The sequence below is a fragment of the Stenella coeruleoalba genome, assembly GCF_951394435.1.
Source record: "Stenella coeruleoalba genome assembly, chromosome: 6".
NCBI classification, from domain to species: Eukaryota; Metazoa; Chordata; class Mammalia; order Artiodactyla; family Delphinidae; genus Stenella; species Stenella coeruleoalba.
Window position 1 is genome coordinate 120,890,497 of NC_137151.1, and position 14,567 is coordinate 120,905,063.

The 14,567-nt window shown below is 39.6% G+C and overlaps 1 protein-coding gene across 4 annotated transcripts in view; it reads left to right on the top strand.

Moving 5' to 3' along the window:
* The window catches only part of GIGYF2 (GRB10 interacting GYF protein 2), a 126,641-nt gene that overhangs the window by 97,047 nt on the left and 15,027 nt on the right, over positions 1–14,567 (top strand). For all 4 annotated transcript variants that reach the window (XR_013828852.1, XM_079925062.1, XM_079925064.1 and 1 more), the window contains one exon: positions 900–1,136. Coding sequence is in view for 3 of the 4 variants with exons in the window: in XM_079925062.1 (XP_079781188.1) it covers positions 900–1,136 (237 nt within the window). In the remaining variant the exon portion in view is untranslated. The remainder of the gene's footprint in view (positions 1–899; positions 1,137–14,567) is intronic.

Sequence of the window (14,567 nt, forward strand, 5' to 3'; positions counted from 1 at the left end):
AGGAGGACAAGGTATACTTGGGCATAATCAAAAGGCAGAGGGGAAGTCTACCTCCTGAAGGCTAGGGAAGTACTCGTAGAGTGGCTGGTGTCTGCCCTGAGTTCTGGAGAATGGAGGGGAATGTGCTGTCTGGATAAGCTAGGCAGGGGTCCCCAACCCCCGGGATCTAATGCCTGATGCTCTGAGGTGGAGTGGATATAATAATAACAGAAATAAAGTGCACAATAAATGCAATGAGCTTGAATCATCCCGAAGCCACCTCACCCCCACCCCCAGTCCTTGGAAAAATTATCTTCCACGAAAACGGTCCCTGGTGCCAAAAAGGTTGGGGACCGCTGAGCTCTAGAGCATTGCAGGTGCAGTAATCAGACTGCACGGAGGAAGGCCAAGAAAATTCCACGGGGCACATGGAATGGTTTTGAGGGAGGGAAGCAGAAGGAAAATGAGCCAGGGTACTGCAGAAAGTAGTAGAGGGGTAGAGGATGGGTCAAAGAGAGACCTTCCAAGGGGCCTGTGAGCCATAACGGGTGAGAACCTGGCATGGAATTAAGTGGTTTTGTAAAGTTGCTTTGGGTCCGGAACTGGCTGAGGCTTGCCTGGTAATCTGTATTCTTGCAGGTCCTGACAGCTCTTTGCACTCAGCACCCTGAAAAGCTATCTCTGCCTCAATGTTGGAACAGTTTCCAAGAGACTTGCCTGCAGTTTGTGGTGATCTCTAAGAGATCAGTACTTACACAGATGTTCAAAGTGACATTCCTTTTATGTAGAAATCAGCAAATAAATTAAACATGATAATTATCCTGTAAGCATGCCTCTGACTGAAGCCTTGAAAAGTGATTCAGATTTTTTTTTTAAAACACAGTTAAATTTTATTATCATTTACTTTTCCTTCTGGGAAGGAAGAGGAGGCTGCGAAATGGGCCCGGGAAGAAGAAGAAGCCCAGCGTCGATTAGAGGAGAACCGGCTGCGAATGGAAGAGGAGGCAGCCAGACTCCGGCACGAGGAGGAGGAACGGAAGAGGAAAGAGCTGGAGCTCCAGCGGCAGAAGGAGTTAATGCGCCAGAGGCAGCAGCAGCAAGAGGCTCTCCGGAGGTTGCAGCAGCAACAGCAGCAGCAACAGCTGGCGCAGATGAAGGTGAAGCCTAGACACCAGCTAGACCACGCCAGACCATCCGTAGGAGCTACTTGTTAGCGTTTTTTTTTTAGTTAAGTAGGTGCTGGCAGTGCAGTAGCAGTGAAACAGTGTACATTTTTTATGTTAAATATTGCTTGCTACCTTCGTTTTTTGATCAAGGAAACAATACGATGCATTGTACTTTGTGTTAGGCATTTTAAACAAGGGAAGAATAAATAAAAGAGGGTAGGACACGAGCAGTGATGCAGGCACAACCAAGTAAGTCTGTATGGTTCATAAATTTAAACATTGGAGTGCCTACTCTGTATCATTTCAGCACTGCTAAGACAAAGATAAATGAGACAAGGCAACTGTTCTCAGAGAGCTCATAGACTTATGAGGGCAAGAAACATAAACATTTGGATGTGTAAGCGGGAACCATCATACAGGGCTTGAAACATAGCTGACTGTGGGGGTTTATTGAAAGTTGGATTGAGGTGATGTGTGCAAAATGTTGTTTTAGGAGGATTCAAAGCATTATTTGAAATAAGTAGAAAGTGAGACTGGGAGACCAGTAAAGAGAGTGTGATGGTGGTGGTAAGAATGAGTAGGGCCAGAGGATGAGAATTGGCATAATAGCAATCAGCAAGACTTAGTGGTTCTCTGGATCTGAGGGACAAGGGCAGAAGTTGGAATGGCTCTTAGATGGTAAGCCTCCAATGACTGGGAAAGTAGTGGGACTGTTGATGAACTCTGAGTAATTGGAGAGGGAGAAGCAGGTTTATGGTAGAGTCTGCATAACTTCTCATGGGGTGTATGGCTAGCCGTAAGGCTTAGTGTCTGTCCCCTGTCTTCAGGGAGCTCATGGGATAAAGACATAAACAGAAAATTAGAATACAGGGGGGTGGGTGTAGTAAGAGAGGGGGCATGAAGCAGTAATTCTCAGGGTGTGATCACCTGGGAATTTGTTAGGAATGCGCATTCTTGGGCCCTACCCCAGACCTACTGAATCAGAACCTCTTAGGACTGGGACCCAGCAATCTTGTTTGAATAAGCCCTCCAGGGATTCTGCTGCTCACTAATATGTGAGAACCACTGTCCACCTGAGAAGTTAGGGAAGGCTTCCTGAAAGAAGATAACTTCTAAACCTGAGTCATTAAGGGAGGGAAAAATTAAATTTAAAGAAAAAAAAAAAAGTCAGACAGTTTGGGGAATAGAGGGTGTTTGTGAGAGCAGACTGAAGTTGCTGGAGAGTGAGGTATGAGATAAGTGTGGGCAGGGTTCATATCACCATGGGCTGTATATACTCTATTAAGAAATTAGGACCTAGAGTGGTAAAAAGAATTTTCAGCTAGGAAATAACACTGCTAGATTTACAGGAGGGAATAAGTCACTTTGAGAGCTAAATAGGAGATGGACTTGAACAAAACTGGAGGTCAGTAGACCAGTTGAGAGGGGGTGATGGAGTTGTCTAGGCAAGGAATAGAAAAGTTTGATCTAAGCCTAGGGGTGGCAAGATTGGAAAGGAGGAGTTGGAGAAGCTGCTAATAACTGAGTGCTTGCTTTGTGTCAGGCACGTACTGACAGTTTTCCATTTTTTTTTCACAACCACCCTTATAAAGCTTAGGTATTAATACCTGTGTTTTACCAAAGAGGAGAAATGTTAAGAAGCTAAGTCGCTTGCCTTGGGTCCAGCTGAGAGTTGATAGCACTGCCCTGTATTAGAACCCATGAGCCTATAGCTCCAGGGCCTCGAAAAGGCTGTCAAAAGACTTTCTTAAGAGGCCCTACATCCCAGGATGTGGTGACTGATCAGAATATGAGGGTGAGAGAGAAGACAAAGGCAGGGGTAACTTCCAGATCTCTAACTTTTCTGTGTCTTTTGTTTGTCTGGTTTTGCCCTCCTATTCTCCCATGAAGACTGTAGAGCTACTTTATGGATAAGCATTCTGATTGAAGATAAAGAGCTCAAGATGGTTATGAGGAATTGCTGAAGGCTCTCGTGAGAAAAAAGCTTTTTAAAACGGCTTTATTTAGATATAATTCACATACCATGCAATTCAATCAGTTAAAGTATACAATTCAGTGGTTTTTAGCATATTTATAGATAGGTGCAACCATCAACACAATAGATTTTAGAACATTTTCATTACCACCCCCCAAACCCTCTAACTGTCACACCCCAGCCCCTATTTTCCCCTAACTTAGGGCTAAGTAACCCCTAATCTACTTTCTGTCTTTATTCTGTCTTGCCTATTTCTAGACATTTCAGATCAATGGAATCATATAATATGTGGTCTTTTGTGACTGGCTTCTTTCATTTAGCATAATGTTTTAAGGTTCTTGTAACATATATCAGTACTTTTCCCCCTTTTTTATAGTTGAATAATATTCCATTATGTGGATATGCCAGATTCTGTGTATTCATTCATCAGTTGATGGACATTTGAGCTGTTTCTACCTTTTGGCTTTTATGACTACTGCTGCCTTAAGTATTCATGTACAAGTTTTATGTGGATATATATACACACACACACACACACATATGTATATATATTTAGAAGTGTAATTCCTGGGTCATATAATAACAGTGTGTTTACTGGTTTGAGGAACTGCCAGACTGTTTTCCAAAGTGGCTGCACCATTTTACGTTGAGTGTATGAGGGTTCAAGTTTCTCCACATCCTCATCAACCCATATTATGTGACTTTTTGATTATAGCCATCCTAGTAGGTGTCAAGTGAGAACTTGGGATTTTGGTTTGCATTTCCCTGGTGACTTGTGATGTTGAGCATGTTTTTATGTATTTATCGACCATTTGTATATCTTCTTTGAAGAAATGTCTATTTAAATCCTTTGCCTATTTTTTTAAATTAATTAATTAATTTTATTTATTTATTTTTGGCTGCGTTGGGTTTTCCTTGCTGCGTGCATGCTTTCTGTAGTTGGGGTGAGCGGGGGCTACTCTTCGTTGCAGTGAGTGGGCTTCTCATTGCATTGGCTTCTCTTGTGAGGAGCACGGGCTCTAGGCACACGGGCTTCCGTAGTTGTGGCTCACGGGCTCTAGAGCGCAGGCTCAGTAGTTGCAGCGCACGGGCTTAGTTGCTCCGCGGCATGTGGGAACTTCCCGGACCAGGGCTTGAACCCTTGTCCCCTGCTGCATTGGCCGGCGGATTCTTAACCACTGCGCCACCAGGGAAGCCCTCCTTTGCCTATTTTTAAACTGGGTTGTCTTTTTCTTACTGAGTTTTTTAAGGGTTCTTTATATGTTCAGTATTTAAGTTCTGTATCAAATGATTTAAAAATACTTTCTATTATTTTTTTTCACCTCCATATCTATAGTGTCCTTTGATGCACAAAAGTTTTAAATTTTTTTTTTTTTTTTTCCGTACGCGGGCCTCTCACTGTTGTAGCCTCTCCCGTTGCGGAGCACAGGCTCCGGACGCGCAGGCTCAGTGGCCATGGCTCACGGGCCCAGCCGCTCCGCGGCATGTGGGATCTTCCTGGACCTGGGCACGAACCCGTGTCCCCTGCATCAGCAGGCGGACTCTCAACCACTGCGCCACCAGGGAAGCCCAAAAGTTTTAAATTTTGATGAAGTCCAAATTACTTACTTTTGTTGTTGTTGCTTGTGCTTTTGTTGTCATATCTAAGAATTGCTAAATCTGAGGTCATAAAGTTTACAGAATCCCATGTTTTCTTCTAAGACTTTGTAGTTTTAGCTCTTTGATCCATTTTGAGTTAATTTTTGTAAATTATGTGAGGTAAGGGTTTGACTTCATTCTTTTGCATGTGATTTATCTGGTTGTCCTAGCACCATTTGTTGAAAAAACTGTTCTTTGTCCACTGAATGGCTGTGGTGCTCGTCTTAAAAATTAGGCATGTGGGTTCATTTCTGCACTCTGAATTCTAGTCAGGTGATCTGTGTGATCGCTATGCTAGTAACACACTGCTTTGACATTACTATTGCTTTGTAGTTAAGTTTGAAATCAGTGTGAGTCCTCCAAATTTGTTCTTTTTTTTCCATATTGTTTTGGCTCTCCTGTGTTTCAATTCCATATGAATTTTAGAATGAGTTTGTCAGTTTTCACAAAGAAGCCAACTGGGATTCTGATAGGGATTGCATTAACTCTGTAAGATCAGTTTGGGGAGTTTTGACATCTTAACAATATTAAGTCTTCTAATCCATAAACATGGGATGTTTTTATATTTATTTAGATCTTCTTGAATTTCTTTTCAGTATTTTATAGTTTTTAGAGTATAACTTTTCTACTTCTTTTGTTAAATTTATTCTTAAGTATTTTGCCTTTCTGATGGTATTATAAATGGAATTTTCAAAATTTCATTTTCAGATTGTTCTTTGCAAGTGTATAGATGTACAGTTGATTTTTGTATATTGAGCTTGTATTCTGAAATCTTGCTGGACTGGTTAATTAATAGTGTCTTAGTGGATTCATTAGGATTTTCTGTACACAAGATCATGTTATCTGCAAATAGAGGTAGTTTTACTACTTTTTCCCCCAGTCTTTTATTTCTTTTTCTTGCCTGATTGCCCTGGCTAGAACCCCAGTACAGTGTTTAATAGAAATGGCAAGTGTGAATGTTCTTGTCTTATTTCCGATCTTGGGTTGATGTGGGGGAACACATCCAGTCTCTCACCATTAAATTTAATGTTAGCTGTGTGTTTTTTGTAGATGCCCTTCGTTAGGCTGAAGGAGTTGAGGATTTTTATGTCCATGTTCATAAGAGGTATTTGTCTGTAGTGTGTGTTTGTTTTCCCCTTGTGATTTCTTTGGTTTTGGTGTCAGGGTAATGCTGGCCTTGAAGAATGAGTCAGGAAATGTTCCCTCCAATTTTTTGGAAGGGTTTGTGAAGAATTTGTATTAATTCTTTAAATGCTTGGTAGAGTTCAGTGGTGATGAAACCATTTGTGCTTGGGCTTTTATTTGTGGATAGTTTTTTGATTACTAATTCCATGTCTTTACTTCTAATAGGTCTATTTGGATCATCTGTTTCTTCTTGAGTTAGTTTTGGTTAGTTTATATCTTTATAGAAATCTGTCTTTTTCATCTAGATTATCTAATTGATTGGCAAGCACTTGTTCATAGTATTCCTTTGTATTTCTTTTTGTTCCTGTAAGATCAGTAGTGATGTGCTTCTTTTATTTCTGATTGTAGTAATTTGAGTCTGTTGGGGTTTTTTCCTCATGGACAATCAGGTTAAGTCGGTTTTGTTGATATTTTTAGAGAACTGGTTTTTGGTTTCATTGATTTTTCTCTTATCTAGTTCATTAATTTCTTCTTTCATCTTTATTATTTCTTGCCTTCTGCTTGCTGTAAGTTTAGTTTGCTCTTTTTCTCTAGTATCTCAGGGTAGAAGGTTAGTTTTTTATTCATTTGATATCTTTCTTCTTTCTCAATTAGGCATTTGCAGTTATAAATTGCTTTAGCTGCTACCCATAAGTTTTGATTTCTTCTTTGATCCATTGGTTATTTAGGAGTGTTTTAGTTTCACTTATTTGAGAGTTTCCAAAATTTGTTTCTTACTCATTTCTAATTTTGTTCCATTGTGATCAGAGAACATACTTTGTATATTTCTATTCTCTTAAATGAATTATTGAAGTTTAGTTTTATGTCTTAGAATAAAGTTTTATTTCTGGCATAAAGTTTTACCTTCTTTAGGTCTATCCTGAAGAATGTTCCATGTTCACTTGAGAAGAACGTATAGTCTACTCTTGTTGAGTGGAGTGTTCAATAGATGTTTACTAGGTCTAGTCAGTTTATAGCGTTGTTCAAGTCTTCTAGTTCCTCATTGATCTTGTAGTTGTTTTGCCTCTTACTGAACGTGGAATATTGAAGTCTCGAAGTATTACTGTTGAATTGTATATCTCCTTCTATTTCTGCCATTTCTTGCTTCATGTATTTTGGTGCTCTCTTGTTAGGTGCATATATGTTTATAATTGTTATATATGTTCCTGCTGGATTGACCCTTTTATTATCATAAAATGTTCCTCTTTATCTCTATTAACATTTTTTTTGTTTTAAAGTATGTTTTGTCTGATAATGGTATAGTGATTCCAGCTCTCTTCTGGTTGCTGTTTGCCTGATAAATCTTTGTTTATTCTTTTACTTTTGATCTGTTTATACCTTTGAATATAAATTACGTCTTTTTTAGACAGTATAGTTCAATCTTATTTTCTTATCCAGTCTGATAATCTCTGCCTTTTTATTGGATTCTTTAACCTATTCACATTTAATGATATTATTGATATAGTTGGATTTATATCTGCCATTTAACTTTCTGTTTTTTACATCCTTTCTGTTTCTCTGTTCTTCTTTTACTGCTTCTTTTTGCGTTAAGTAAATTATTTTCTAATGTAGCATTTTAATATCCTTAATGATTTTCATCACTGTATTTTCCAGTTTGACACAGATATGCTACTCTCTTAAAGCTCTGTTCCTTTTTTCTCCTTTTTGTAGTATTTTTGTTGTATCACATCTTGTAAATGTTACAAATGCAATGATAAAATGTTATATTTATTCCTTTATATTGTCTCTTAAAGACGCTGAGAGAAGGGAAGCAAGTATGTATGTATAGCTTTCGTTATATAACCTTATTTATCATTTCTGCTTCTCTTAAATTGTACCTGTGGATTCAAGTTACCATATGGAGTCATTAGCTTACTACAGCTTTGTTTTCACTTAACTCCTTTGTGCCATTTTTGACATATTAGATTTTTGTATGTTATAGGTCCAACAATATATATATACATTGTTTTATGCGGTTGCTTTTAAAATCAGTTAAAAGAGGAAGAAATGTACATGTACTACTGTTTTTTATAATTATATAATTAATTTTATTGGTGCTCTTCGCTTTCTCATGCGGATTCAGACTATTTTCTAGGGTCACTTGCTTTTAGCCTGAAGAACTTCCTTTAGTATTTCTTGTAAGGTGAGTCTGCTGGCAACAAATTTTCTAATTTTATCTGGGAATGTCTTTATTTCTCCTTCATTTTTGAAAAGTAGCTTTACTGAATATAGAAATCTTGGTTGACAGTTTTTGTTCATTTGAAGACTTTGAATATCTTATCCCACTGCCTTCTGGCCTTCATTGTTTCTGATGAGAAGTCAGATGTTGATTTTATTGGGATTCCCTAGTAAGTGATAATTTGTTTTTCCTCCTTATTGCTGCTTTCAAGATTTTCTCCTTGTTTTTGGCTTTCAGCGTTTTTACCATGATAATGTCTATTTGTGGATCTCTTTGGGTTTATCCTATTGGGAGTTTGTTCAGCTTCTTGGATATGTAGATTAATGTTTTTTCTATAAATTTGAGATTTAGGTCACAATTTTTCTGCTCCTCTTTCCTCTTCTTCTGATACTTGCATTATGCACATGTTGGTGCACTCAGTGGTATCTCACATTTCTCTAAGGCTCTCCATTTTTCTTTAGTCTTTTTTTCTCTGTTCTTTGGATTGCATAATCTCTGTTGCTCTCTCTTCTTCAAGTTCACTAAATTCTTTTGCCAGTTCAGATATACTTTTGAGCTCCTGCAGTGATTTTTCATTTCAGTTATTACGTTTTTGAACTCCAGAATTTCCTTTTGGTTCTTTTTTTTTTTTTATGTGGTACACGGGCCTCTCTGTTGTGGCCTCTCCCGTTGCGGAGCGCGGGCTCAGCGGCCATGGCTCACGGGCCCAGCCGCTCCGCGTCACGTGGGATCCTCCTGGACCGGGGCACGAACCCGTGTCCCCTGCATCGGCAGGCGGACTCTCAACTACTGCGCCACCAGGGAAGCCCTAGTTATCCATTTTATACATATTAGTGTATATATGTCAATCCCAATCTCCCAATTCATATACGTCAATCCCAATCTCCCAATTCACCACCCCACCCTCCTGCCGCGTACCCCCCCTTGGTGTCTGTACATTTGTTCTCTACATCTGTGTCTCAATTTCAACCCTGCAGATCGGTTCATCTGTACCATTCTAGGTTCCACATATATGTGTTAATATATAATATCTGTTTTTCTCTTTCTGACTTACTTCACTCTGTATGACAGTCTCTAGATTCATCCACATCTCTACAAGTGACCCAGTATCGTTCCTTTTTATGGCTGAATAATATTCCATTGTATATATGTACCCCATCTTCTTTATCCATTCGTCTGTCGATGGGCATTTAGGTTGCTTCCATGACCTGGCTATTGTAAATAGTGCTGCAGTAAACATTGGGGTGCATGTGTCTTTTTGAATTATGGTTTTCTCAGGGTATATGCCCAGTAGTGGGATTGCTGGGTCATATGGTAATTCTATTTTTCATTTTTTAAGGAACCTCCATACCGTTCTCCATAGTGGCTGTATCAATTTACATTCCCATCAACAGTGCAAGAGGGTTCCCTTTTCTCCACACCCTCTCCAGCATTTGTTGTTTGTAGATTTTCTGATGATGCGCATTCTAACTGGTGTGAGGTGATACCTCATTGTAGTTTTGATTTGCATTTCTCTAATAATTAGCGATGTTGAGCAGCTTTTCATGTGCTTCTTGGCCATCTGTATGTCTTCTTTGGAGAAATGTTTATTTAGGTCTTCTGCCCATTTTTGGATTGGGCTGTTTGTTTTTTTAATATTGAGCTGCATGAGCTGTTTATATATTTTGGACATTAATCCTTTGTCCATTGATTCGTTTGCAAATATTTTCTCCCATTCTGAGGGTTGTCTTTTTGTCTTGTTTCCTTTGCTTTGCAAAAGCTTTTAAGTTTCATTAGGTCCCATTTGTTTATTTTTGTTTTTATTTCCATTACTCTCGGAGGTGGATCAAAAAAGATCTTGCTGTGATTTATGTCAAAGAGTGTTCCTCCTGTGTTTTCCTCTAATAAGAGTTTTATACTGTCCGGTCTTACATTTAGGTCTCTAATCCATTTTGAGTTTATTTTTGTGTATGGTGTTAGGGAGTGTTCTAATTTCATTCTTTTACAAGTAGCTGTCCAGTTTTCCCAGCACCACTTATTGAAGAGACTGTCTTTTCTCCATTGTATATCCTTGCTTCCTTTGTCATAGGTTAGTTCACCACAGGTGCGTGGGTTTATCTCTGGGCTTTCTATTCTGTTCCATTGATCTATATTTCTGTTTTTGTGGCAGTACCATATTGTCTTGATTACTGTAGCCTTGTAGTATAGTCTGAAGTCAGGGAGTCTGATTCCTCCAGCATCATTTTTTTCCCCTCAAGACTGCTTTGGCTATTTGGGGTCTTCTGTGTCTCCATACAAATTTTAAGATTTTTTTTGTTCTAGTTCTGTAAAAAATGCCATTGGTAGTTTGATAGGGATTGCACTGGATCTATAGATTGCTTTGGGTAGTTAGTCATTTTCACAATATTGATTCTTCCAATCCAAGAACATGGTGTATCTCTCCATCTGTTTGTGTCATCTTTAATTTCTTTCATCAGTGTCTTATAATTTTCTGCATACAGGTCTTTTGTCTCCCTAGGTAGGTTTATTCCTGGGTATTTTATTCTTTTTGTTGCAATGGTAAATGGGAGTGTTTCCTTAATTTCTCTTTCAGATTTTTCGTCATTAGTATATAGGAATACAACAGATTTCTGTGCATTAATTTTGTATCCTGCTAGTCTACCAAATTCATTGATTAGCTCTAGTAGTTTTCTGGTAACATCTTTAGGATTCTCTGTGTATAGCATCATGTCATCTACAAACAGTGACAGTTTTACTTCTTCTTTTCTGATTTGGATTCTTTTTATTTCTTTTTATTCTCTGATTGCCATGGCTAAGACTTCCAAAACTATGTTGAATAATAGTGGTGGGAGTAGACATCCTTGTCTTGTTTCTGATCTTAGAGGAAATGCTTTCAGTTTTTCACCGTTGAGAATGATGCTTGCTGTGGGTTTGTTGTATATGTTCTTTATTATGTTGAGGTAGGTTCCCTCTCTGCCCACTTTCTGGAGAGTTTTTATCGTAAGTGGGTGTTGAATTTTGTCAAAAGCGTTTTCTGCATCTATTGAGATGATCATAGGGTTTTTATTCTTCAGTTTGTTAATATGGTGTATCACATTGATTGATTTGCATATATTGAAGAATCCTTGCATCTCTGGGATAAATCCCACTTGATCATGGTGTATGATCCTTTTAATGTGTTGTTGGATTCTGTTTGCTAGTATTTTGTTGAGCATTTTTGCATGTATATTCATGAGTGATATTGGTCTGTGATTTTCTTTTTTTGTAATATCTTTGTCTGGCTTTGGTATCAGGGTGGCCTCATAGAATGAGTTTGGGAGTGTTCCTTCCGCCGCAATTTTTTGGAAGAGTTTGAGAAGGACGGGTGTTAGCTCTTCTCTAAATGTTTGATAGAATTCACCTGTGAACTCATCCAGTCCTGGACTTTTGTTTGTTGGAAGATTTTTTTTTTTTAAATAAATTTATTTTTATTTATTTATTTTTGGCTGTGTTGGGTCTTCGTTGCTGCGCCCGGGCTTTCTCTGCTTGTGGCGAGCGGGGGCTACTCTCCGTTGCGGTGTGCGGGCTTCTCATTGCAATGGCTTCTCTTGTTGTGGAGCACGGGCTCTAGGCGTGCAGGCTTCAGTAGTTGTGGCGCACAGGCTTAGTTGCTCCGCGGCATGTGGGATCTTCCCAGACCAGGGCTCGAACCCGTGTCCTCTGCACTGGCAGACAGATTCTTAACCACTGAGTCACCAGGGAAGCCCTGTCAGAAGATTTTTAATCAGAGTTTCAATTTCCTTACTTGTGATTGGTCTGTTCATATTTTCTGTTTCTTCCTGGTTCAGTCTGGGAAGCTTATACCTTTCTAAGAATTTGTCCATTTCTTCCAGGTTGTCCATTTTATTGGCATAGAGTTGCTTGTAGTAGTCTCTTAGGATGCTTTGTATTTCTATGGTGTCTGTTGTAACTTCTCCTTTTTCATTTCTAATTTTATTGATTTGAGTCCTCTCCCTCTTTTTCTTGATGAGTTTGGCTAATGGTTTATCAATTTTGTTTATCTTCTCAAAAGAACCAGCTTTTAGTTTTATTGATCTTTGCTATTGTTTTCTTTGTTTCTGTTTCATTTATTTCTGCTCTGATATTTATGATTTCTTTCCTTCTGCTAACTTTGGGTTTTGTTTGCTCTTCTTTCTCTAGTTCCTTTAGGTGTAAGGTTAGATTGTTTATTTGAGATTTTTCTTGTTTCTTGAGATAAGCTTGTATTGCTACAAACTTCCCTCTTAGAACTGCTTTTGCTGCATCCCATAGGTTTTGGATCATCGTGTTTTTGTTGTAATTTGTCTCTAGGTATTTTTTGATTTCCTCTTTGATTTCTTCAGTGATCTCTTGGTTATTTAGTAATGTATCGTTTAGCCTCTCTGTGTTTGTGTTTTTTACGTTTTTTCCCCTGTAATTCATTTCTAATCTCATAGATTATTTAAAAAATAGTCTCTGTATCTTTATTATTATTATTATTTTTTTTTTTTTTGCGGTACACGGGTCTCTCACTGTTGTGGCCTATCCCATTGCGGAGCACAGGCTCCGGACGTGCAGGCTCAGCAGCCACGGCTCACGGGCCCAGCCGCTCCGCGGCATATGGGATCTTCCCGGACCGGGGCACGAACCCGTGTCCCCTGCATCAGCAGGCGGACTCTCAACCACTGCGCCACCAGGGAAGCCCTCTGTATCTTTATTGATATTGTTTATTTGATGTGATATTGTTAACATGTCTACTTTTACTCCTTTAATCATGGTTTCCTTCTCTGAACATATTTATAAGACTTTGATGTCTTTGTTAAATCTGACGTCTGATCGTTCACTATCACAGGCAGTTTCTATTGCCAGCTTTTTTCCTGGTATATAGATATACTTTCTTGCTAATGCACTGTAGCAGTTCTGGGTTCTGGTCCTCCCTCCACCCCCACTCATTATTATTATTTGTTTTGTGGCTAGCTAGATTAATTTAGTGAACTTCCCCGCCTCTCCCCCAATCGTGTGAAGCCTCTGCTGGGGCTTCTCTGGGGATGCAGCATTGGGTATGCTCACAGTCACTCTGGGCTGACAGTGGTTTGGGCTGGGCTCTCCTTGACTCTCTTGTTCCACATTTAGGCTGTTAAACTCCACTAGTTGCTAACTGGATTATTCTCTTCTCAGAAGAACCCTTGGGCATAAAATGTTCCAAAAGCCTGATCCAATCAAACTCAAGCTCTTTTGAAGAGGTACTTCCTGAGGTTTATATTTGAGATTTGTTCTGACCCTAGGCAGACTCCTTCTAGCTTGGTTCTCTGAGACAAAGAAGCAGAGTACAGTTTAGCCTGTATCTCCAGTGAATCTACCAGTTAACCCCTTGCCTTTCACTGCAACATCCACTGTTTTTGAAAGTGCCCTTAGGGTTGAACTCCTCACTCTCCACACTCTGTTGCAAATGAAGTCAGTTCCTTTGGGAAGAGGTCTGCAGCTCTCTCTATTCCAATCTGTTCCACCCACCTCTGCTTCAAGACAGAAGTCCCAGAGTCACAGCTCTGGAGCTGGGAACAATGGCGCCTGCTTTATGAATTGAGCCCTTGGGGGAGGGGCAGTAGCCTCAGGTCTTCTTGGCTTGCCTCTCCTGGTGGGGTGGAACCTCTGCCTTTCAAAGTGGCAGCCAGGGCCCTAGTAGTCTCTGTAGCACTGTGTAGTTTCCATCCCAGAAGTCGGGGCTAGGCATAAGAAGGGAGCCACCTCTCCTCTCAGCTGTGTTTGTCCGTAGCTTAGCCTTTGCAACAGGTAGCTGGAGCCAGGATGAGAATTGTTGATATCGTGCACTTCCCGGGAAGGCAGCCCACTGACTGTCAGCTAACGGGGAGAGAGGGAGGCCTGTGTTCTTTGCTGCCTTCATCTGAAGTAGTGTTTCTGTCTGGCTGAGCTAGCAGTTGGGAGAGAGTGGGTCATGGTACTGCAGACTCTGTTCTTACTGAGTTTTAGCAGATTTTCTTAAAGAAATGTTATCAAAAATAGTGTTGAAAAAGTAAGGTAGCAATGTCAGGGCAGGAAAAAAAAAAGTAATGTTTTTTAAATCAGCAAAGTATAATTAGACATTCAGCGGGCAGAAAATGTACCAAATTCCCAACTGTTTGCTTCTGACTTGGGAAAGAGTTGTTATGAAAAGCGTGATTGACAAACTTCAGTTCTCTGAGTGGGCAGTACAGGATGTTGGTGGAAAATGCCCTGAGGCAATGTTGATGGAGTGATGGGGTATTATTTCTTATGTACAAATAAGATTTAAGGGAAATTGATAGCTATCTGCAGACGTTTGTCTGTCATGTGAAAAAAGACTTAGATTTGTTCTGCATTACTCCAGAGAGCAGACTCATGAATCATGAGCAAAAAGTACAGTGAAGTATACTTTGGCACAAAATATAGGAGGATTTCAGAGGTTCTTGAAAGAGGAATAGGCCATTTCAGGAGGCAGTGAATCTGTCCTTGA